This window comes from Apteryx rowi, unplaced genomic scaffold, assembly GCF_003343035.1.
Source record: "Apteryx rowi isolate R43461 unplaced genomic scaffold, aptRow1 scaffold_584, whole genome shotgun sequence".
In the NCBI taxonomy this organism is placed as follows: Eukaryota; Metazoa; Chordata; class Aves; order Apterygiformes; family Apterygidae; genus Apteryx; species Apteryx rowi.
Genome location: NW_020450854.1, coordinates 292120 through 310034, shown reverse-complemented (window position 1 = coordinate 310034; position 17915 = coordinate 292120). Strand labels below are relative to the sequence as shown.

The window sequence follows — 17915 nt, the reverse complement described above, 5'->3', positions numbered from 1 at the left end:
CCTTCTCTGGAGATATTCAAAATGCGCCTGGATGCAATCCTGTGCAATGTGCTCTAGGTGACCCTGCTTGAGCAGGGGGGTTGGACTAGATGATCTCCAGAGGTCCCTTCCAACCTCAGTGATTCTGTGATTCTGTGATTCTGTGATAATCGCAGTCATTCTCCTCTCCTTCAGAATGACTTTCAGTAAAAACAGACCTCAGCATCTTAACTTCTGACAGGAAAAGCAAATATTTCTCTCACCTCACTCTAGTAAATGCATAACAATTCTTTTGAGACTCTTTCACATATTACAGAAGCATGTACATGTTTTTAGTCAAAATGACAAGTCTTCACCCAAAACTTGCATGGGTCTTCCTCAGTTCAAAGTGTTTCCATTTCCTCTGCTGGCAACATTAATTCACTCTTGCTTTCAGGATCAGGTTCATCATTTTTTTCCCCTCTTTGTCCAGAGTCATCACAATTTCAAATGGCTTACTTCCTCATTAAACTAGCCAGATACAAAGCATTAATGGATTTTCTGTCCTTCAGACTCTGCTTTCATATTGTGTATAGGGGAAACACTTTTTGGATCACAGAAAGGCAACATGGAAGATCAAAGATATAGAATGGCTTCTAGAAAAGGAGAGAGAAGTTAGAATTCATTTACCTGGAAAAAAAGATAATAGAGGAGGTGTGACTGAGGTCTGTCAAATCACAGATAGCCTGGAAAGTGTGAACTGAGATCAAGTTTTTCCCAGTGTAAGAATTTGGGGTACTCAAAAGAAACAGACTGATGGGAGGTTTGAAACAACAAAAAAAGATGGTTATTACAATGCAGTTAAGCTGCCAAATGCGTTTGCCACAAGATGCTGTTAAGCAAGATGTAGTATCATTGAAGGTTAAAAGAAAAATCCCTGGATTAAAAAAAAAAAAAAGCCTTATCAGAAATAGATGTAAGAAACAGGTTTGTAAGAAACAGAAAATTATAAGAAATGGGCAAAAATGGATTACCAATCAGGGTGTGAGAAAATGAAAAGAGGAAGGAAATAATGACAGAAAAGTTTCAGCAATTTATAAGGAAAACATCAGATTTGTAAGGCTCAGAGAAAACGGTGGGCTTCTGGCCTTTGCGAGTTTAGCACCGACGCAAGCTGAAGGACGCTTTCAGAGCTAGCAAAATGCAGGCAGACAGTCATAATTTTTAAGCAGGCAGGAATTATTTTTGTTTCTGTAGTGCAAAACAGGCCAATTTAATTAACTATGCAGGCATGTCAGCTGCAAAAGAGCAGAGATATACAGAGGCATCACGCTGTAACACTTAAATGGGCAGGCAAATTAGGACAATTCCTGAATAGTCTTGGATTTTCTCTCTCTCACTCTCCCCCTCCCTCCAACTCTTGCTTTATCATCCTAGCTCCTTGGTCCCCATTATCCTTCACATCAAATCATCTGAATTGTTCCTAACATCAATGCCACTTCCTGATACTGTTGTCACAGACTAACTAACAGATAATTTCAATTTTTATTGGCCATGGAAGGAACTGCCTCTGACATTTCTGGCTGAATGGCAGAGCTCAGAGGGTTGTGATCAGCAGCGCAGAGTCTAGCTGGAGGCCTGTAGCTAGCGGTGTCCCTCAGGGGTCAGTACTGGGTCCAGTCTTGTTCAACTTCTTCATCAATGACCTGGATGAAGGGACAGAGTGCACCCTCAGCAAGTTTGCTGACCATACCAAACTGGGAGGAGTGGCTGATACCCCAGAAGGCTGTGCTGCCATTCAGAGAGACCTGGACAGGCTGGAGAGGTGGGCGGAGAGGAACCTCATGAAGGTCAACAAAGGCAAGTGCAGGGTCCTGCACCTGGGGAGGAATAACCCCATGCACCAGTACAGGTTGGGGGTTGACCTGCTGGAAAGCAGCCCTGCAGAGAAGGACCTGGGAGTGCTGGTGGACACCAAGTTAAGCATGAGGCAGCAATGTGCCCTTGTGGCCAAGAAGGCCAATGGTCTCCTGGGGTGCATCAGGAAGAGTGTTGCCAGCAGGTCGAGGGAGGTGATTCTCCCCCTCTMCTCAGCCCTGGTGAGGCCACATCTGGAGTACTGCGTCCAGTTCTGGGCTCCCCAGTACAAGAGGGATGTGGCACTACTGGAGAGAGTCCAGCAGAGAAGGCTACGAAGATGATTAGGGGACTGGAGCATCTCTCTTATGAGGAAAGGCTGAGAGAGCTGGGCCTGTCTAGCTTGGAGAAGAGAAGGCTGAGARGAGATCTTATCAACGTGTACAAGTATCTGAAGGGAGGGTGTCAAGAGGATGGGACCAGACTCTTTTCAGTGGTGCCCAGTGACAGGACGCGAGGCAACGGGCACAAACTGAAACACAGACACTTCCATCTGAACATGAGGAAAAACTTTTTCACTGTGAGGGTGACAGAGCGCTGGAACAGGTTGCCCGCAGAGGTTGTGGAGTCTCCTTCTCTGGAGATATTCAAAACGCACCTGGATGCAATCCTGTGCAATGTGCTCTAGGTGACCCTGCTTGAGCAGGGGGGTTGGACTAGATGATCTCCAGAGGTCCCTTCCAACCTCAGCGATTCTGTGATTCTGTGATTCATTTGTAAAGAAAATAAAGTTAAGTCTTCATCAAGGACTCCTTTAAAAAAAGAAAAACACTTCCTACACAAATAGCCACAATGACATTTAAAAATGTATGGCTCTGATCTATATTCAGGATTGCTGATTCTGGCAGCCTGACAGTGGCAAGGTTGCTGCAGCTCCATGTCCCCAGGTCCATCCAGGAGAAAAGGTGAGCATGCCTTCCTGATAAGCACATGTGTACACATACACACCATACATATACGCATGGCTGCCCACGCAGACAGAAAACACAACACCCATGCAAATACAAACAGCACCAATGGCCTGATCTTGTTTCCCCTCTCTGTTTGATCAGGATGAAAGCCTGTTAGTGAAAAAACAGATACATATATACAATATGAATCCCTCCAGCAACTAGCCAGAGACACTCAGTGTCTCCTGTAGCCGGAGTTGCTACTGGAGCCAGGCTGTTTTGGTAGCTGGTCTGGCCTTGCCTGTAACAGACTCTCAGACCCCCTGGTCTCTCCAGTAGTTGGCCTGGACCCCCTGGTTACTCCAGTCGCCAACTCTCAGACCCTCTGGCCTCTACAGTACCCAGCCCTGGCTTAGCACCTCTTATCCCACTTGACAGTGAGTCTGGGCTGACGTTCAGTAGCGATTAGACACACACACACACACACACACACAAAACACGTATGCAGTCCAGTCTCTCCAGTTGCTGGCACCACAGACACATCAACCCCTTCAACTCATGGTCCCCACTCCAGTCACTGGCACTTAGACAAACATGTACCCAGAACAGAGAGCCCCCTCACCAACRGAAATAGTTAGAAATGGAGTTTCTAATGAGAAGACAGGACAGACGGTGCTGATCAGGTGCAGGGCATGGCCAGACAAGCGTACTGACCTGTTAACACATGCAACCAGTCCCTTTTATCCCCTTATCCCTCTATTTTCCCACAGCTGTTCCTCCCCAAACCACTTTGATCACTCCATCTCCCCATCTCTGGTTCTTCCCCGAAACCTCCTATAATGAGTCTTGTGCAATCCTCAAACACTCTTCCGCTGCAGCCCATAATGAGACCCATGTCCTACAGGCAGGAACCCTCCTCAGTCTGCAGGGTGACCTGGAGAGCCTCTCTCATTGACTCATCTGGTGGGTATCTCACCCGGACAATAGGGCTGATCCAATTTGGGAAGAGTCAGTGGAGTCTGGAAAGAACAGACATTGACATTAGCCAGAAAGAATCTCAGTCTCATGCTAATGTAACCAGTAAGGGGCATGCTTTTTCCAGAGAGAACTGGCTGGGTACAGTTGCCACAACTTCTTAGGCCAGCAGTTGTTTGAAGAGGGATGGAGTCACTGGTGGGGGTGTTACAGCAATGATGAACATTCCTCACATTAATTAATTGTTGTTTCCCCATATCAGAAGACGGAGAGTGCCAGAACTTTACCACCTAGGATCTACCATCACTTAGACCCAGAGCTTGCCACTGGGATTTTTGTTTGTGTTCTGCCCTAACCAAACAAGAGATTAAAGGTTATTGACAAAGTCCAGGACTGTCAACATGAAGATTCAGAATATGTTTACAAGGAAATTAGTGGAGATCGCTGCCTGTCCTCCCATTGTCCTGGGCAGGCCAGCTCTATTTATATATATCCTGGGGATTTGACCCAGGCATATTTTTAGCTAATACAGCTCAATGGAAGCTGAAATGAAGTAGCAGAGAGAAAATAACTGGATAATGATTAAAGGGACTGCGTGTCTAGCACGTACAACTCTGAAGTGACAATAACAGTAGATTGGGAATCATCTCTGCCTTCAGAGGTCACCAGTGCAGCATCAATAAACTGAACCAAAGTGAGAAAGTTAGCCAAAACCCCAAGGAAAACATTCACTGTCAAAGCTACCGGTTAGCAGAACAAAAGGTGTCATCACTGAAGACTGAACAGCAAGTGAAGCAAAACCTTAGAGCAAACGATGCAGGCAACAGAGCATTATCAAAGGTGCCTTATTACCTATCCATTAATTTTTCAGCATTCCATGTCTCTTGCTTATTATGGTTTTGCCACTGCTTTTGCATGGATAATTTCCAATCTGTTTCTTCTTGTTCACCTCATCTTTTTTTTGCTTCATGTCTTTTTTTAATATTACAACCATTTGTCCTCTTCTAATGATTTCAAAGTGCTTTCCTACATTTATTTTACTAAAAAGAAAAAGGAAAAAAAAATCAAATACAAGACCTAAGGATCTTAACTAGCCTGAGAGGATTGGATGTTATGAAATTAATTAAACATGATAAGTGAGCGGACCTACATAGTATGTTAGCACCAGAGAACTCAGCTGAAATGCCACCACTTCGCTGCCCAGCTAAGTTTGCAGGATACCCTTACTACAGCAAGAGCCTCTCTGGCTGTCACACCATCTCTTTCTACATTACTACCCCCTGACCTGTGTCAGGACCATGCAGACAACCTGGAAGCATTTATTGCTGTCACTATGGGCAGTCCTTTCCACAGGCCAAATTTTAATGAGGTTTCTTGCCATGGGTCAACCACTGTATAAGCATCCAAAATGTCCCCCTCAAAGAGGAAGAGTGCGTGTGTGTCTGTATGTAAAGGTCCGCAACAGTGTTTGGAGCCTGTCAGCAAAACTCCATAGGACTTCTACCAGAAGCTGAAACTCTGCTTCACCATCTGCATACTATAGGAACCAGGATAATTGCACATCTCATTTGCAGTTGGGTTGTGAAGATCTCCCACACAAGCTAGTGCTAACTTCCTTGAATAATCTTAATAACTTCAGTAGAACTATATATTGAGTAAATGCTGATCAGAACACATAGTCTCTTTTTGTCTGCAAATTATTTGGGCAAGATCTCATCTTCACTAGTGTTGTGACAAAGCACAGCAACTAATTATAGTTCATACAACATCCAAAGTCTGCCACAGCCTAAACAAATCTTGCTGTGACAGAGCTGTCACTGAACTTAAGACCATACAAAGTGAGATAATATTCATGATAAGAAAGATTTATTCAAAAATGGCCCTTAGAAATTTTTTAAACAAACACACCTTCCCTTTTTATCTCTTCAGAACAAAAGTCATTTTTGGCTTCTGAAAGATAACAGAATTCCTGTGTCAAAGAAATCTAAATCTCATGCTTTAGAGTTTGAGCTAGTTACCTGAATGGGGACTGGATGGAATTATTTTCCCCAGTTTAAAGCTAATCAGATGAATCCCTATCTTCTTTTCACCCTTAATTGAAGCAGCAGAGATAGGCAATAACTGGAGGAAGAACAGCAGCATAGCCAGTCTTTTGCATGCCTCACAGCCCTATAGGATCAATGGAACGGATCATTCCTGCCCAGAATCAAGGAAGAAATTTCCTCCAGGTCAGACTGGTGAGGATTCAGGAGGCTGCTCACCTCCCTCAGCAGCACTGAGCACAAACATCTGCTGGGATCATTTGGGCTGATTTCGCTCAGGTGTTTCTTGCCCTGCTGAGGCCTTAATTATTATATAGACCACCTTTACTATATAGACTATCTTTCAGTCTGTCTTAGTTCTGTGTGTCTATCAGCAGCTGAATCTTCTGGAGACCCACATTGTCTGGATGATAATAACTCTAAATCATTTCTTAAGACAATGTAGAAGTTTGTGCATTAATTCTGCTATTGTATATTCAGAGATACTGGAGCTGGGCTAAGTGTCATGGTCTTGGTATGGCTTAGGGGACAGAATGTGCCAGGAATTATTCCCAAAATGTAGTTAAAACTTGGCCAGCCTGTTCTGGGAAGGGAGATGGAGTGAGAATTTAGGCATGTAAATATGAGCTGCATTGTGCTGCCAGCTTCAGAGTCAGAGAACATTTCCAACTTTATCAGGAACATAGTTGCAGCTTCTAAGAATAAAACCATGCAGTATTCGTTTGTTTCACCCTATTTGTTTCTGGCATCTGCTTGGTTTTTTGGAGCATGAACTGATTTCATTATATGTTACTACAGCGCCTACAACATTGGTGCGTGGAGGCTGTCATTAACAATCCAATTAAAAGCCAAGTAGCTCTGTAGCCAGCATAACACTGAAATAGACTGAGGACCAATATGTGGTAAAAAGTAGTTTGAGGGAAGGGAGGTCTATGCAAGGGCTTTCATGAGTGAGCACTGACAAGAATTCGTAGAAGCGTGATTTCTTGGCAGACAATTAGAAGAGGAATTCTCCTGACTAATCAGCAACTTAGCATCAGAGGATTAGGGCAGATCAGAGGATAAATGAAAAGTCCATATCCTATTCCAGATATCTCTCAACAGATGGAGGTCCAAACCCCTACAACTTCAGGAAGTCGGTAACTCAGGGAGAGTAGCGTGCCAACCAAGTTCTGACTCACCCAAGGCTTCCTCGTGGCACGAAATGTGTTTGTGCTCATGATCCCTCTTATTTTATATTGCACTAAAAACAGCTGGCAGGATGGGGCAATGTTGACAGCAAAAGGTGTTTTTCTACTACTACGTTCTTGAAAATAATGTGGAGGGATAGATAAGAACCCTATGAGCACACACAATGAGGAAGCATCATGTCATGAGTGAGGATCTTGCTCTGAATTTTATGTTCCAGCTGCAGTAGGAAGAGTAACTTACGATAAATTTGACTAAGAATACCAAGTCATAAACGTATCACATAACTCAAAAGGCTAGACAAGGTCTGTAAAATGGAAAGAAAATGGAAAAGCTAACATCAGCTTAGCTGAAGTAATTAAAGATTGTTTACGCTAGAAAAATTGCTTGGAGGGACAGTATTACAAAATTCTAAATGCATATAGTTTTAGCCTTTCACTAGTAAGTTAAAAAAGTCAATATATTCTTTAGAAGGTTATGGAATATGACTCCTCTTGCAAAAGGTATTCCCTATGGTGAGACCTTAGATGCTGCTCGAGCATTGTAACGTGAGAGAGGAAAGTTCAGCATATTTTTTGTTCCAGTTCAGAAGTACTGGGATTTCCAGTAATTTAACTGTCTTACGTTCTTGGAGGTACAGCAGCCTTTGTACTGAGCAATCTAACTTAGACATTTTATCATTTAATTAATATATTAAAGGACTGAAGACTTCTTGATCCAAGACATTTATACACTGGAAAATTAAAACTGCTAGAATAAAATTGTAATTTTTAGGACCGGAAATGTAAGGTAAAGTAGTACAAGAGTGATAAATAAATATACGGGGTGAAAATCTTTGCTGATACAAATATTAATTTAAATGGAGTGGACTCAAAAGGCAATGTGACCCTTTCAGTAAAGCCTTATCTTAAGGCTCAAAGCTAACTGGAAATATTTCCATGATTTTAAAAAAGGGAGACATCTTATTTATACACCTTCGATGATTTCCTACACATCTCATGACAACTATTTTCGATGTGTTTCTAACATGCTTATTTTGTGTTGTAGGTAGAAGCTGCTCTGGAAAAGCTGCATGGCATTCTGCTCACAAAATCTCACTTTAACTTGGCATTGCATGTCTAAGTCTTTGCTGAATTTTCTATCTTTATCTCTTTACATGATTTGAGACCTTTTGGAAAATGATCACGTTCTCCATGTTAATGCTGGTATACTATGAAATGGAATTATGCATTCTCCTACATATCTATACTCTTACATGCAACTGGGCTTTTCATAAGCATATCCAGATTGTTCAGACTGTCTTGAAGAATATGTGAAACTCAAAGTATATCTGCAGATTATAAAAATTAAGTAAAAAGAAATATAACAGCTTGTTATATTGTATCTTGTATTGAGATTTCAATACATGCCTAGATTTAAGTATAAAATCAAAGGTAAAGAAACATGTGGAATTATAAAGATATGGCTACTGCATTGTGCTAGCCATTGTATAGCATTCCTCTCTCGAGCTGCTTTGCAGCTGCTGCACAAACTGGTGAGCCAGGCTGCTGCCTGCTGCCAGGGCGGGGAGAAGGAAGGGGAAAAGGGCTGGGTGAGGGAAGGGACAGCAGCAGCTGCTGCTACAAGAACACAGGCTCCCTCCTTCCAGCAGCAGTCACTGCCCTCCACTGCTTCAGCAGTGGTAACAGCAGCTCATTCTGTGCAAGTGTGCAGGTGAAAGCCGAGACGTTTAAGCTGCATTTTCTTCATGAAAAACTGTCCTCCATCACCTTCAAAAAAGGCATTCTAGGTAGATGTGTACTATGGCGTAAACTCAACCCACAGCAATAGGTTTTAGCCATTCAGCCACTGAAATTCCTACGTGCTTTCACTGCGTAGCTATTTTGCCTGAGGACATATATAATAATGAATGTATCTAAAGACACTATTTTCCTTTTCCAGCTTTTCTTTTTTCCTATAAACACCACTTTTCTTGTATCTGCATGATAACAGCCTAAACTAGTTTCTGCTCTGTTTCTGAGCACTACAGTTGTACACTTTTTTTCTGCAAGTCAATATTGATGCTTTTTATTTGTATTTTGCTATTATGTTGCTCTATTCTGTAAAGCATATGCTTTTACTATTAAAAATATTCAGTTAACAGATGACTTTAAATCAGTGATACAAACAAAACATATATGCCTATATACTGTATGTTGATTAGAACATCTACATATATATTTCAGGTGCCTTACTGGAGTTGCCTGGCTTTGAAAATCCAACCCACTATATGATACTGTCAATTATGACTTTTTCTAGGACCTGATGAGATATAAAAGTTTAAGAAGCACTGTTAATTCTAAAAAATGTTAAATAGATGGATGTAAATATTTGTGATTTACATATAGGTAGGTTCTTTTACAGATTTCATTTAAATAGGGATTGCAAAACACATGTGAAGCATTCAAAAGATATATTTCATCTCATGAATCTTGCTAGAAAAAATCATGGAATTACAATTCACAGGTCAGGGGAAGCAAGGGGAATTCTGTAAGCAGTGGTAAGCTTTGGCAAACAGTCCAGCAGCACATACTGGTTCAGCACGGGTGACGGGCGAGTGAAGAGTTAACAGGACTGAAGTTTGTCAATTGATATGCAGAAGAACTGATAGCTGCCACCTGGAATCTGCACGGACCCCCAGGGAGGGAAGAAGCAATACGGAGGTGTTGTGGTCTTGCCTCGCTAGCAGGGTCCCCCCAAGCAGACAAACAAACAGTCCTGTGATTGTGAAACTCGCAAAAGTCAGCAAAAGCAGTGTTTGCCCAGAGCCCCAGCCGTATAAAAAGAGACTTGGGAGCTAGGAGAGTTTGAGCAGGGACGGGAACGTGACCTGACCATCCTCTCCGGCTGGACCGTGAGTATCCCCCCCCTCCCCTTTTCCTGGGACGCTGGGTTAAGGTAACTCCTCGAGGTTGAGAGCCCTCTCACTAGGAGAGTGAACAAGAAAGCTTTCAAGTAGGGATAAGCAGTCCTTCCCATTAATAACACAGTAATCGACGGTTTCAGGTTATCCTTTCTAAATTAGTAACTGATGGTTTTGTGTTATCCTTCCTAAATTAGTAATCGCATTATTTTAATGGATGTTACTAATCCAAGAACTTGTGTGAGGAAATAAACATCTTTTTTATTATTATTATATTACTGTCTCAGTCGTTGCTATCGAACCTTCATAGCATGACAGCGTGACAACGGGCTACCTGTTACAGGCTCTCTCAGGGCTGAAACCCCTTATCATCCCACCACGAGGACCCTGACCTTGTAAGGCCTTGTAAGTAGCCGAAAAGAGGAAGACCTGCCACAGGCTATCAAAATTATCTACCTAAATTTTAAAAGTATCCATACGGTTTAAAAAATCAATTTGGAAACAATTTATTAGAAACCCCATGAATCAGAAGTCAGACAAAGCATCATCTGGAGTTCTAGCTAGTGTACACACACCAGTAAATCACATAAGAATGGGGCAGYGGCTTCTTCTTTAGCTGTCATTAACACAGAGGATAAAATCCATGGAACAGTAGGAGACCGCAGTCTAGCTAGTGGCCAGCGCACAAGATCTGGTATACATAGCCTTAGGACTTCCAAATTAAACATCCTGGCAATTAACAAAATTTTCATTTAGCATCTGTTTTTGTCCACCAGGACAGAGTGTTATCTTAGAATTTAGTCAGGCTAAGAGAAAGGAACTGATCACAGAAGCAAAAGTTAGAGACTACTTACGTAGAAGTTATTACAACATGATGCCTTTTCCTATATGCAGTCTTGAACAGCATCCAAACCAAAAAAAAAAAAAAGTACATATGCATGTTGTCATAGTTAAAATTTTGTGCCTTTACAAGGGACAACTTTTACAGTGCTTTGAGGAACAGCCAAAAAAATCCAAAAAAGCAAGGAACTCTAGTTTAAAGAAAAAACATGAATGACAGTTTGGAGCTATTTAGCCAGAGTTTGGAAACATTTAGCCACAGCTAAGAAAGAAAAAAGATTACATGAGCAACAAAATTGCCTGTTGAGAGAGTAAAAACAACATTTTTAAAAGACAAAAACAAAAATATTCCCCCCACATACCAYTTATAACATACAAGGAAAAACTTATAGCATGTAAGTATTTGGATTAGCTTATTTTTAACAAAGTAAGAGCAAACTGACCTCTAACAATAGTATCAGCCCTCTATGAGATCAGAATGGTTGGGCTGTTGATAATAATGCAGGAAAAGTACAAGCATTTGATTAGTATCTGTCCTGGTTTGGGAAGAAACAAAGTATGTGTTTACAGCAGGGAAATACTTTTCATTCCAGCAATACCTGAAAGAGACGTTAAGTCACTGAAGCCTTCTGGGCCAAATGCCCTAAAAACATGACTAGAGCCATATTCTCTTTTGTAGCACTTCTAACCACTAGGCTACCAGGAGAAGACAGAAAATAAACCGAAGTGTGGCATCTCTGCCTAGGTAGAAGAGGAAGAGTCCCAGGTTCTAGACCTTGTGCCTTGCTAGGGTTAGGATTAAAATTGTCTACAGAAAAGCATGCATAAGCAGTTACTTTCTTATAAACCGAGACTGAAAAACATTTGACACTGCTGCAGTTGCTACTGGAGTCTTCCTCTAATGCTAATGTCCATGTTGCAGGAAAGATGTTGATGAAGCATAGATAAAGACTCAAAGAACCACGAAAGTAATGAAAGGCTTAGCTAGTACAAAAGCAGGCTGCTCATTTATTTCATTGAGGAAAAGCTTATGAGGCAAACTGATGATAGTCTAGAAATACTCTCATTTCAAAAGAAATGTGATGCCATTGGGTCTGTCAGTCTTCTGGATAAAAAGCAAGATCCGAAGGCCAGATGATGAGGCTAGAGAAATCCCTACTAGAAAAAAGGGGTAAAATTTTAACACTAGCAGTCAATAACCATGGAAAAAAATCAACAAGCCTTGTGGAAGATCTTCATCTTTACCAATTTTCAAATCAAGATTGTTTTTTATTTCTTTCTCCTGAAAGACGTGCCTAGTTCAGAAAGGAATTAGATCATGTAACCAGAAGAAAGATTAACGAAGGATTCTTTAACAGGAGGCTTTTATCTCAATATCTCTGACTGCATCCAACACTGTTAAGAATAATCAAAAGCCGGTTAAGCCCTTCAGCTTTACTGAAGCCAATTTTGGGTACAAAATTCTTCAAAGGACAGCAAAAGGAATGATAAAAACAGTAAGAAAGGGTCTACCTGGTCTCCAAATAAGCACATCCTTCTGAATGCAGATTCTTCTCTGCTGACAGACTGAAGGTATGATTGACTTCCAAAATGCTAAGAGATACAAACCAGTGTCACTGGTAGATAGTGAAGAACCGGAGAGGGTCCAGCAGAAGGCTACCAAGATGGTTAGATGGTAGGAAAATTTGACATACAAAGAAAGGTTGAAGGAACTGGGTTTGTTCAGCTGAGAGACAAAAAGGTTCAGAGGAAATCTAATCACAGACTTCCAATATGTAAAAAGTAGTTATAAAGAAGATAGAGGTACTCTCTTCAGAAGGATGCACAGTGCCAGGACAAGAGGCAACAGGTACAAGTTGCTCCAGGGGAAATTCACTGTGAGAAAATTCACTGTGGAACAGGTTGCCCAGAGAGGTGGGAAAGTGGATCTTTCTTGCTAGGAATATTTAAGGCTTCATTGACAGGGCCTGGGTAACCTAATCTGAGGCCCTACTTTCAACAGAAGGTTGGACCAGATGATCTCCAGAGGTGCCTTCCCACCCAGACTTTTTCTACAATTCTTGATTGCTTGTAATTTTCCCCGAAGGAGATATTTTTAGCAGTTAGATGTCAAACATCTAATCAACTGGAATATATATACATACATATATATATAGTCTTCACTGACAACTGAAGTCATTCAAAATGGCAATTCAGACATCTGCATATGCTATAATATCTGATCTGTACTCACAGGTAAATTGGTTATACCACTGTCTTTCTGCTTCTTAAGCACATATTACTATTTCCCTATCTGTCTCTTAGAAAAAAATTCTTGCCAGAAGGAAAATATACCATTAATTGCTGCCAGTGTTGTGTATTTTCTGTTTTGCTGAGACAAACTACTTGCCCTGAAATGAAAATAATATATTTTTGTCAAAGTCAAGTGTAGCTCTGTAACCCAGATTTACTCAACTTGGCCCTGAAAGTGTTTCTCTAAGCTTTCCCATTTCAACCTACTGGTAATTCCACATCTCTGGACTTTAATGACTGAGCTTTGTGAAGTTACCCCAGCTCTGTTTTGGGTTTCTTTTTTTTGTTGTTGTTAATTACACACATTTATTCCATACCAGCTTAAGGTGTATTACTGACATGTTATTTCTCTCTTCAGTATAATCTGTATCTTTAATCTGATCCTCCCTTATCTGTGGTTCTAATTTTCATAAGCAAAGAATACAAGACAAATGTTTTTCTAATTACACCCAGAAGTATAAACAATAGTAACCGAGTAAGTTGTAAGTAAGCAAGTGTACAGAGGGCCCAATGAATTATGCTAATGGCACTCAGTCCCTTCCACAGGTTTATAAAAACCRAGTGCACTCAGTAGTTTCAGAAAGTGTCAAACTACTCAGGACATTTAAAACACTTTGCAGAGAGGGAACTGAAAATTAATAGTATACTGGAAATACTCTTACCAAATTTAAAAATTGCTCAAAGACTTCCATGCTTTCCAAACAAAACTGGAAGTTAGAGAAGAGATGAAAGACACTAATTGTACCACAGCCCATAATTTATTTCTTTGGATTTTAGAGGCATGCTGTGTCTAAAAACAACATCTTTGGAAAGTACTGCCTTAGTTGTACCAAATTTTAATGGGCTACAAAGACAGGCAGGAAAAATAAATAAATTCTACAAATAGCAACTCTAATCCAAGGCATGGGTTTAGAGATGAAGTGGCAAACATATTAATACTGCTCTAACAGCACATGTACTCCCAGAATAAAAATCATAGGTCAACATAAAACCAAGAATAAAATTCTCCTTGATTCATTCAACTACAATAATCAATAGCCATATTACTGTATTACTAGAATACTATATTGACTGAAGAAGAACATGGCCTTTGTTTAACATACAGCGCAACTCAGCAATGTCAGCATCAGAGACACAAGTAACCCAAATCAGCAGGAGAGAAGCAGAGCCATTTATCTCACCATTTGAAAACTTCTACAAAGGACTGCATCTTTTTTTAATGGGACTTCAATTTCAATATTCTAGATAACACAGTTCTGCAGTCATGTCCAGAAATAAAATGTATCTTCTACAACTACAATTTACATGGCATGATTTTTGTAAAGTCACTGCAATTTTGACATTATCCTTTGAGGTACAATATTTTTCAAATAAGGCTCAAGTAACTTAAAAAGTAAGTAGATTTCATATCCCCTCTTCATGATACTCACAACAGAGAGCATGATGTCTTCCTTTCTTGTTCTACTGATAGGTTTACAAAAAATAAATATATTTAGTTTTAAATAAATAATCAGTGGATTAAATAGATTAGCATCAGTGTCACTGGTGCAAAAATGAAAAGAATTTTCTAAAAGCAAGAGCATTCTGTTTCTCTAAAATGACATAATACAGAAAACTGCTTTTCAAAATAAAATCAAAATTTTTCCTTTTAAATACAGGTTTGATCAATGACAGCTAAGGTCCTCACAACATCACAAAACATACTGTAGTATTTCACCATTTAAAAGATCTTCTGCAAAACAGTGAGGAAAAACAACTCCTCATATTTGGATTTTTAAATAGTGTTAATCCACCCTGTGTCCTGTAGTTAAAGGGTCAGAGAGGAATTGCAAGCCCAAAGCTGACTGCCAGCACCACCAGGTTCTCTAAATGCCATGAAGTCTGGCCAGGTCTCCTCAATCAGCTGGCCCAGCCAGGAGGAGGCTGTAAAATTCCTATATATGGCTGACAATTACAAAAGTAAGAGAGAAGTAAGAGACAAGTCCCTATAGCAGACTTTAAGAGGACAGGCAATGTTTTACAAGAGATTTTCCACCCAGCTGACCTCAGGATATTCGGAGGAACAATGCTTTTTTGAGTCAAAGATCAATTTATATTCCTGAGAACCATTTGGGGTACTTACAGTGTCATTTACCAGGTGATTCAGTGTGGAATTAATACTTAATTCCACAAAGCACCTACCTGCCAGACCAAGTGCTCCTTTACCACAGCTGTACTTGATAGACACACGCTCAGCACAATGGTATGAGATGCAGAGGTCAGGACGCTGGCAACTATAGCATCTCTCATGTTGAAGGGCAGCATGGTATACACCACAAAAATAATGAACAGGAAAAATGACACCTGCACAAAATAGCAAGACAAAAAAAAAAGCATGTCAAATTCACTTTGGAATAACATTCAGAATGTATCCTTTTATTTTGAACTGTCTTCAGCATAAAGTTACACAGCAGATTTTCACAGGAACATTACTGCTAGCCACTATCCACTGCAGAAAATTCATTTAAGAAGAATTCATTTAAGAAGGTTTTGGAAAAATTGCATTATAATTGATTTAAGAAGTGCAGTTTCAAGATACTACTTCACAGTTAAAGAACTTCACAATACCCCGATTTATTTAGCTTTTCAAATTTAACTTCAAATTTATCTTTTCAACTTTTTATTAATCATCATGTTTACAATTAGAGTGTAATCTTGGGATCAGTGGTTTGTGATTGCCAGCTGCATTACATAACAATAAATTTACATACCCCTCCACAGATCTGAAGGTACTCCAAGGAATTCCAGTGCAGAGAGATGGTTTAAGAAAACATTAAATTATGTAGAAAGCCCAAGTTCAGCAAACCATTTTGATTTAACAAGATTATGCTTCCCATGTAACTATATGATGTATATCAAATTCCATTAAAATACATTTTAAGGTAATACATATATTTGGACATGAAAAATAACTTCAGACCATCACAGCCCCTATGGAGAATTTACTGTTATCTTCTTATAAAAGGTACTAGTATCCACACTAACTTTACAGAACAAACTTTCCAGACAGTAACACAAACTGCAACAGCAAAAGGTGTTTTTTCATTATATATACACAAGATTAGGTATTTGATGGTACACATATGTTCCAAACTCCATCACATATTTGAAAAGTATAACTGGATTTGGGGCACAGATTTAGTAAGTGGACAATTCTGAAAGTGTGCCACCCTGTGTGCAATTATATCCCCACAGCAGCCAGTCCACACTGTATCCAGGACATGATCATTTCTCGTAATATAGCCTGAAAGCACAAAAACGTAAATGATTGCAATGCCTAGAAAGGATAGAAAGAGACCACTCTGGCAAAAGCACCAGTGCTTCAGTGACCAAGGAATAGTAGGCACACACAAGGACAGAGCCAAATAGCTCAAGGCATGAAACAAAATATAACTGTAAAGGACATGACAGGTAATAGGATAACAAAGTAACAGGAAAACAAAGGGAAAACTTGGCTATTCTTTGGCTATTCTTCTTCTCTCTCAATCCATCAACTGACAGCCCAGAGAAACAGAAGTGCCTAGTACTGCTTTAGTTTCAGTCTTCCCTAAGAGCGTCAACTGTGATCGGGTGTTAGCAAAATTAACTGCAATGAAAAGGGTGTCAGAACTTGGTCTACATAAGAGAAAGGTCATGAAAGTGAGATGTTTTCAAATTGCCCAGGCAAAAAAAAAAACCCACCTGTGATACTGAGAGACCTAGCTGAGCATCTCAAAACTTGGCAAAGATGTAGAAGGTTCTGGCTGGCTGGAAAAGGGAAACCCAGTGTCTATCTGCGAAAGGCTGAGGAAAAGCCTAAGGAACTAAGAACGGGTCATCCTAGCTTCAGTTCCTAAGACATGTTGCCAGTCAGAGACTGGCTTGAGGAAGAATCCTGGACCCTAGTCCCATGGGAAGGATTTCAAATGCATCCAAGTCCCACTGACTCTTCAGGAAAACAAAGCTTCTTTGTTTCGAAGTTTCGTTTTCTAATTCACTAGGGGGCAGAAGTCATTTACATATTGGTGAGAATTTTATGACTGGACAATAAAAAATTGTCCCTGTTGAACTGGGTGGTCTGCAAAAAATGGGGCTTGCATATTTTCTATGCCTGAATACGGCTTGACCGTAGAGCCAGACTAAGCCATCTGCCTCACTTGTGAGGTATATGCGGGGCACTTACTAAGACTCAYTAGTGGATATAACCTCACGCCTGTCGCTTTTCAAGTCTGATATAAAGCACTCTATCAAGCACATAAAAAGGATTTTGGTATATTGCAACGCCTCCAGTGACGGGCAGCTGGGCAGTTAGAATAATACTGTATCAACTCCAAATTTGTCCTACTGCTGTAAACAAGTATCCCTTCTGTAAACTATCCCACTACTTTCCTTGGTTGAAATGAATGGAGAATTCCAACCCTCCACAACCACAAGTAAGAGTTTTTGTAAGTGTCGATCCCTCTTGACACTACGTATTTTGAGTTATTCAGCACCAAACAGGCGGAGTTTGACTGGAACTATGTTAAAGAACACTCAATAACAAACTAAACTGTCAGTTCTTATATTTGCATGTAGATAAACACTCAGTGTTTAATGAGCGTGGCTGGTGCATAGTTGTGAAATATTGATGTAAGAGTGCTGCTCCCACTCCCATACCAACCCAGAAGAGGTAGGTAGGTATGTTTGCAACATAGAATAGTATGCGTTCAACTGGAACTGTAAAAGTGTGCCATGCAGACCCTGAAAATCCATTCAAAATTATTCTTTTTACAGTGAAGATTACCAAAGGATTTTTTCTTCTCTTGTTTATATTCCTGATTATTTTAACTGATAATTTTATATTATTCCATTTGCTCCGTTCTTGAAAACAAACTTCAGTTATTAACAAACTCT

At 40.3% G+C, this 17915-nt stretch overlaps 1 protein-coding gene across 1 annotated transcript in view; it reads right to left on the bottom strand.

The window, feature by feature from the left end:
- Nucleotides 1-17915, bottom strand: part of ADCY2 (adenylate cyclase 2) — a 198317-nt gene that overhangs the window by 122295 nt on the left and 58107 nt on the right. The window contains exon 3 of the mRNA XM_026082600.1: nt 15186-15347. Within this exon, the coding sequence (XP_025938385.1) occupies nt 15186-15347 (162 nt within the window). The remainder of the gene's footprint in view (nt 1-15185; nt 15348-17915) is intronic.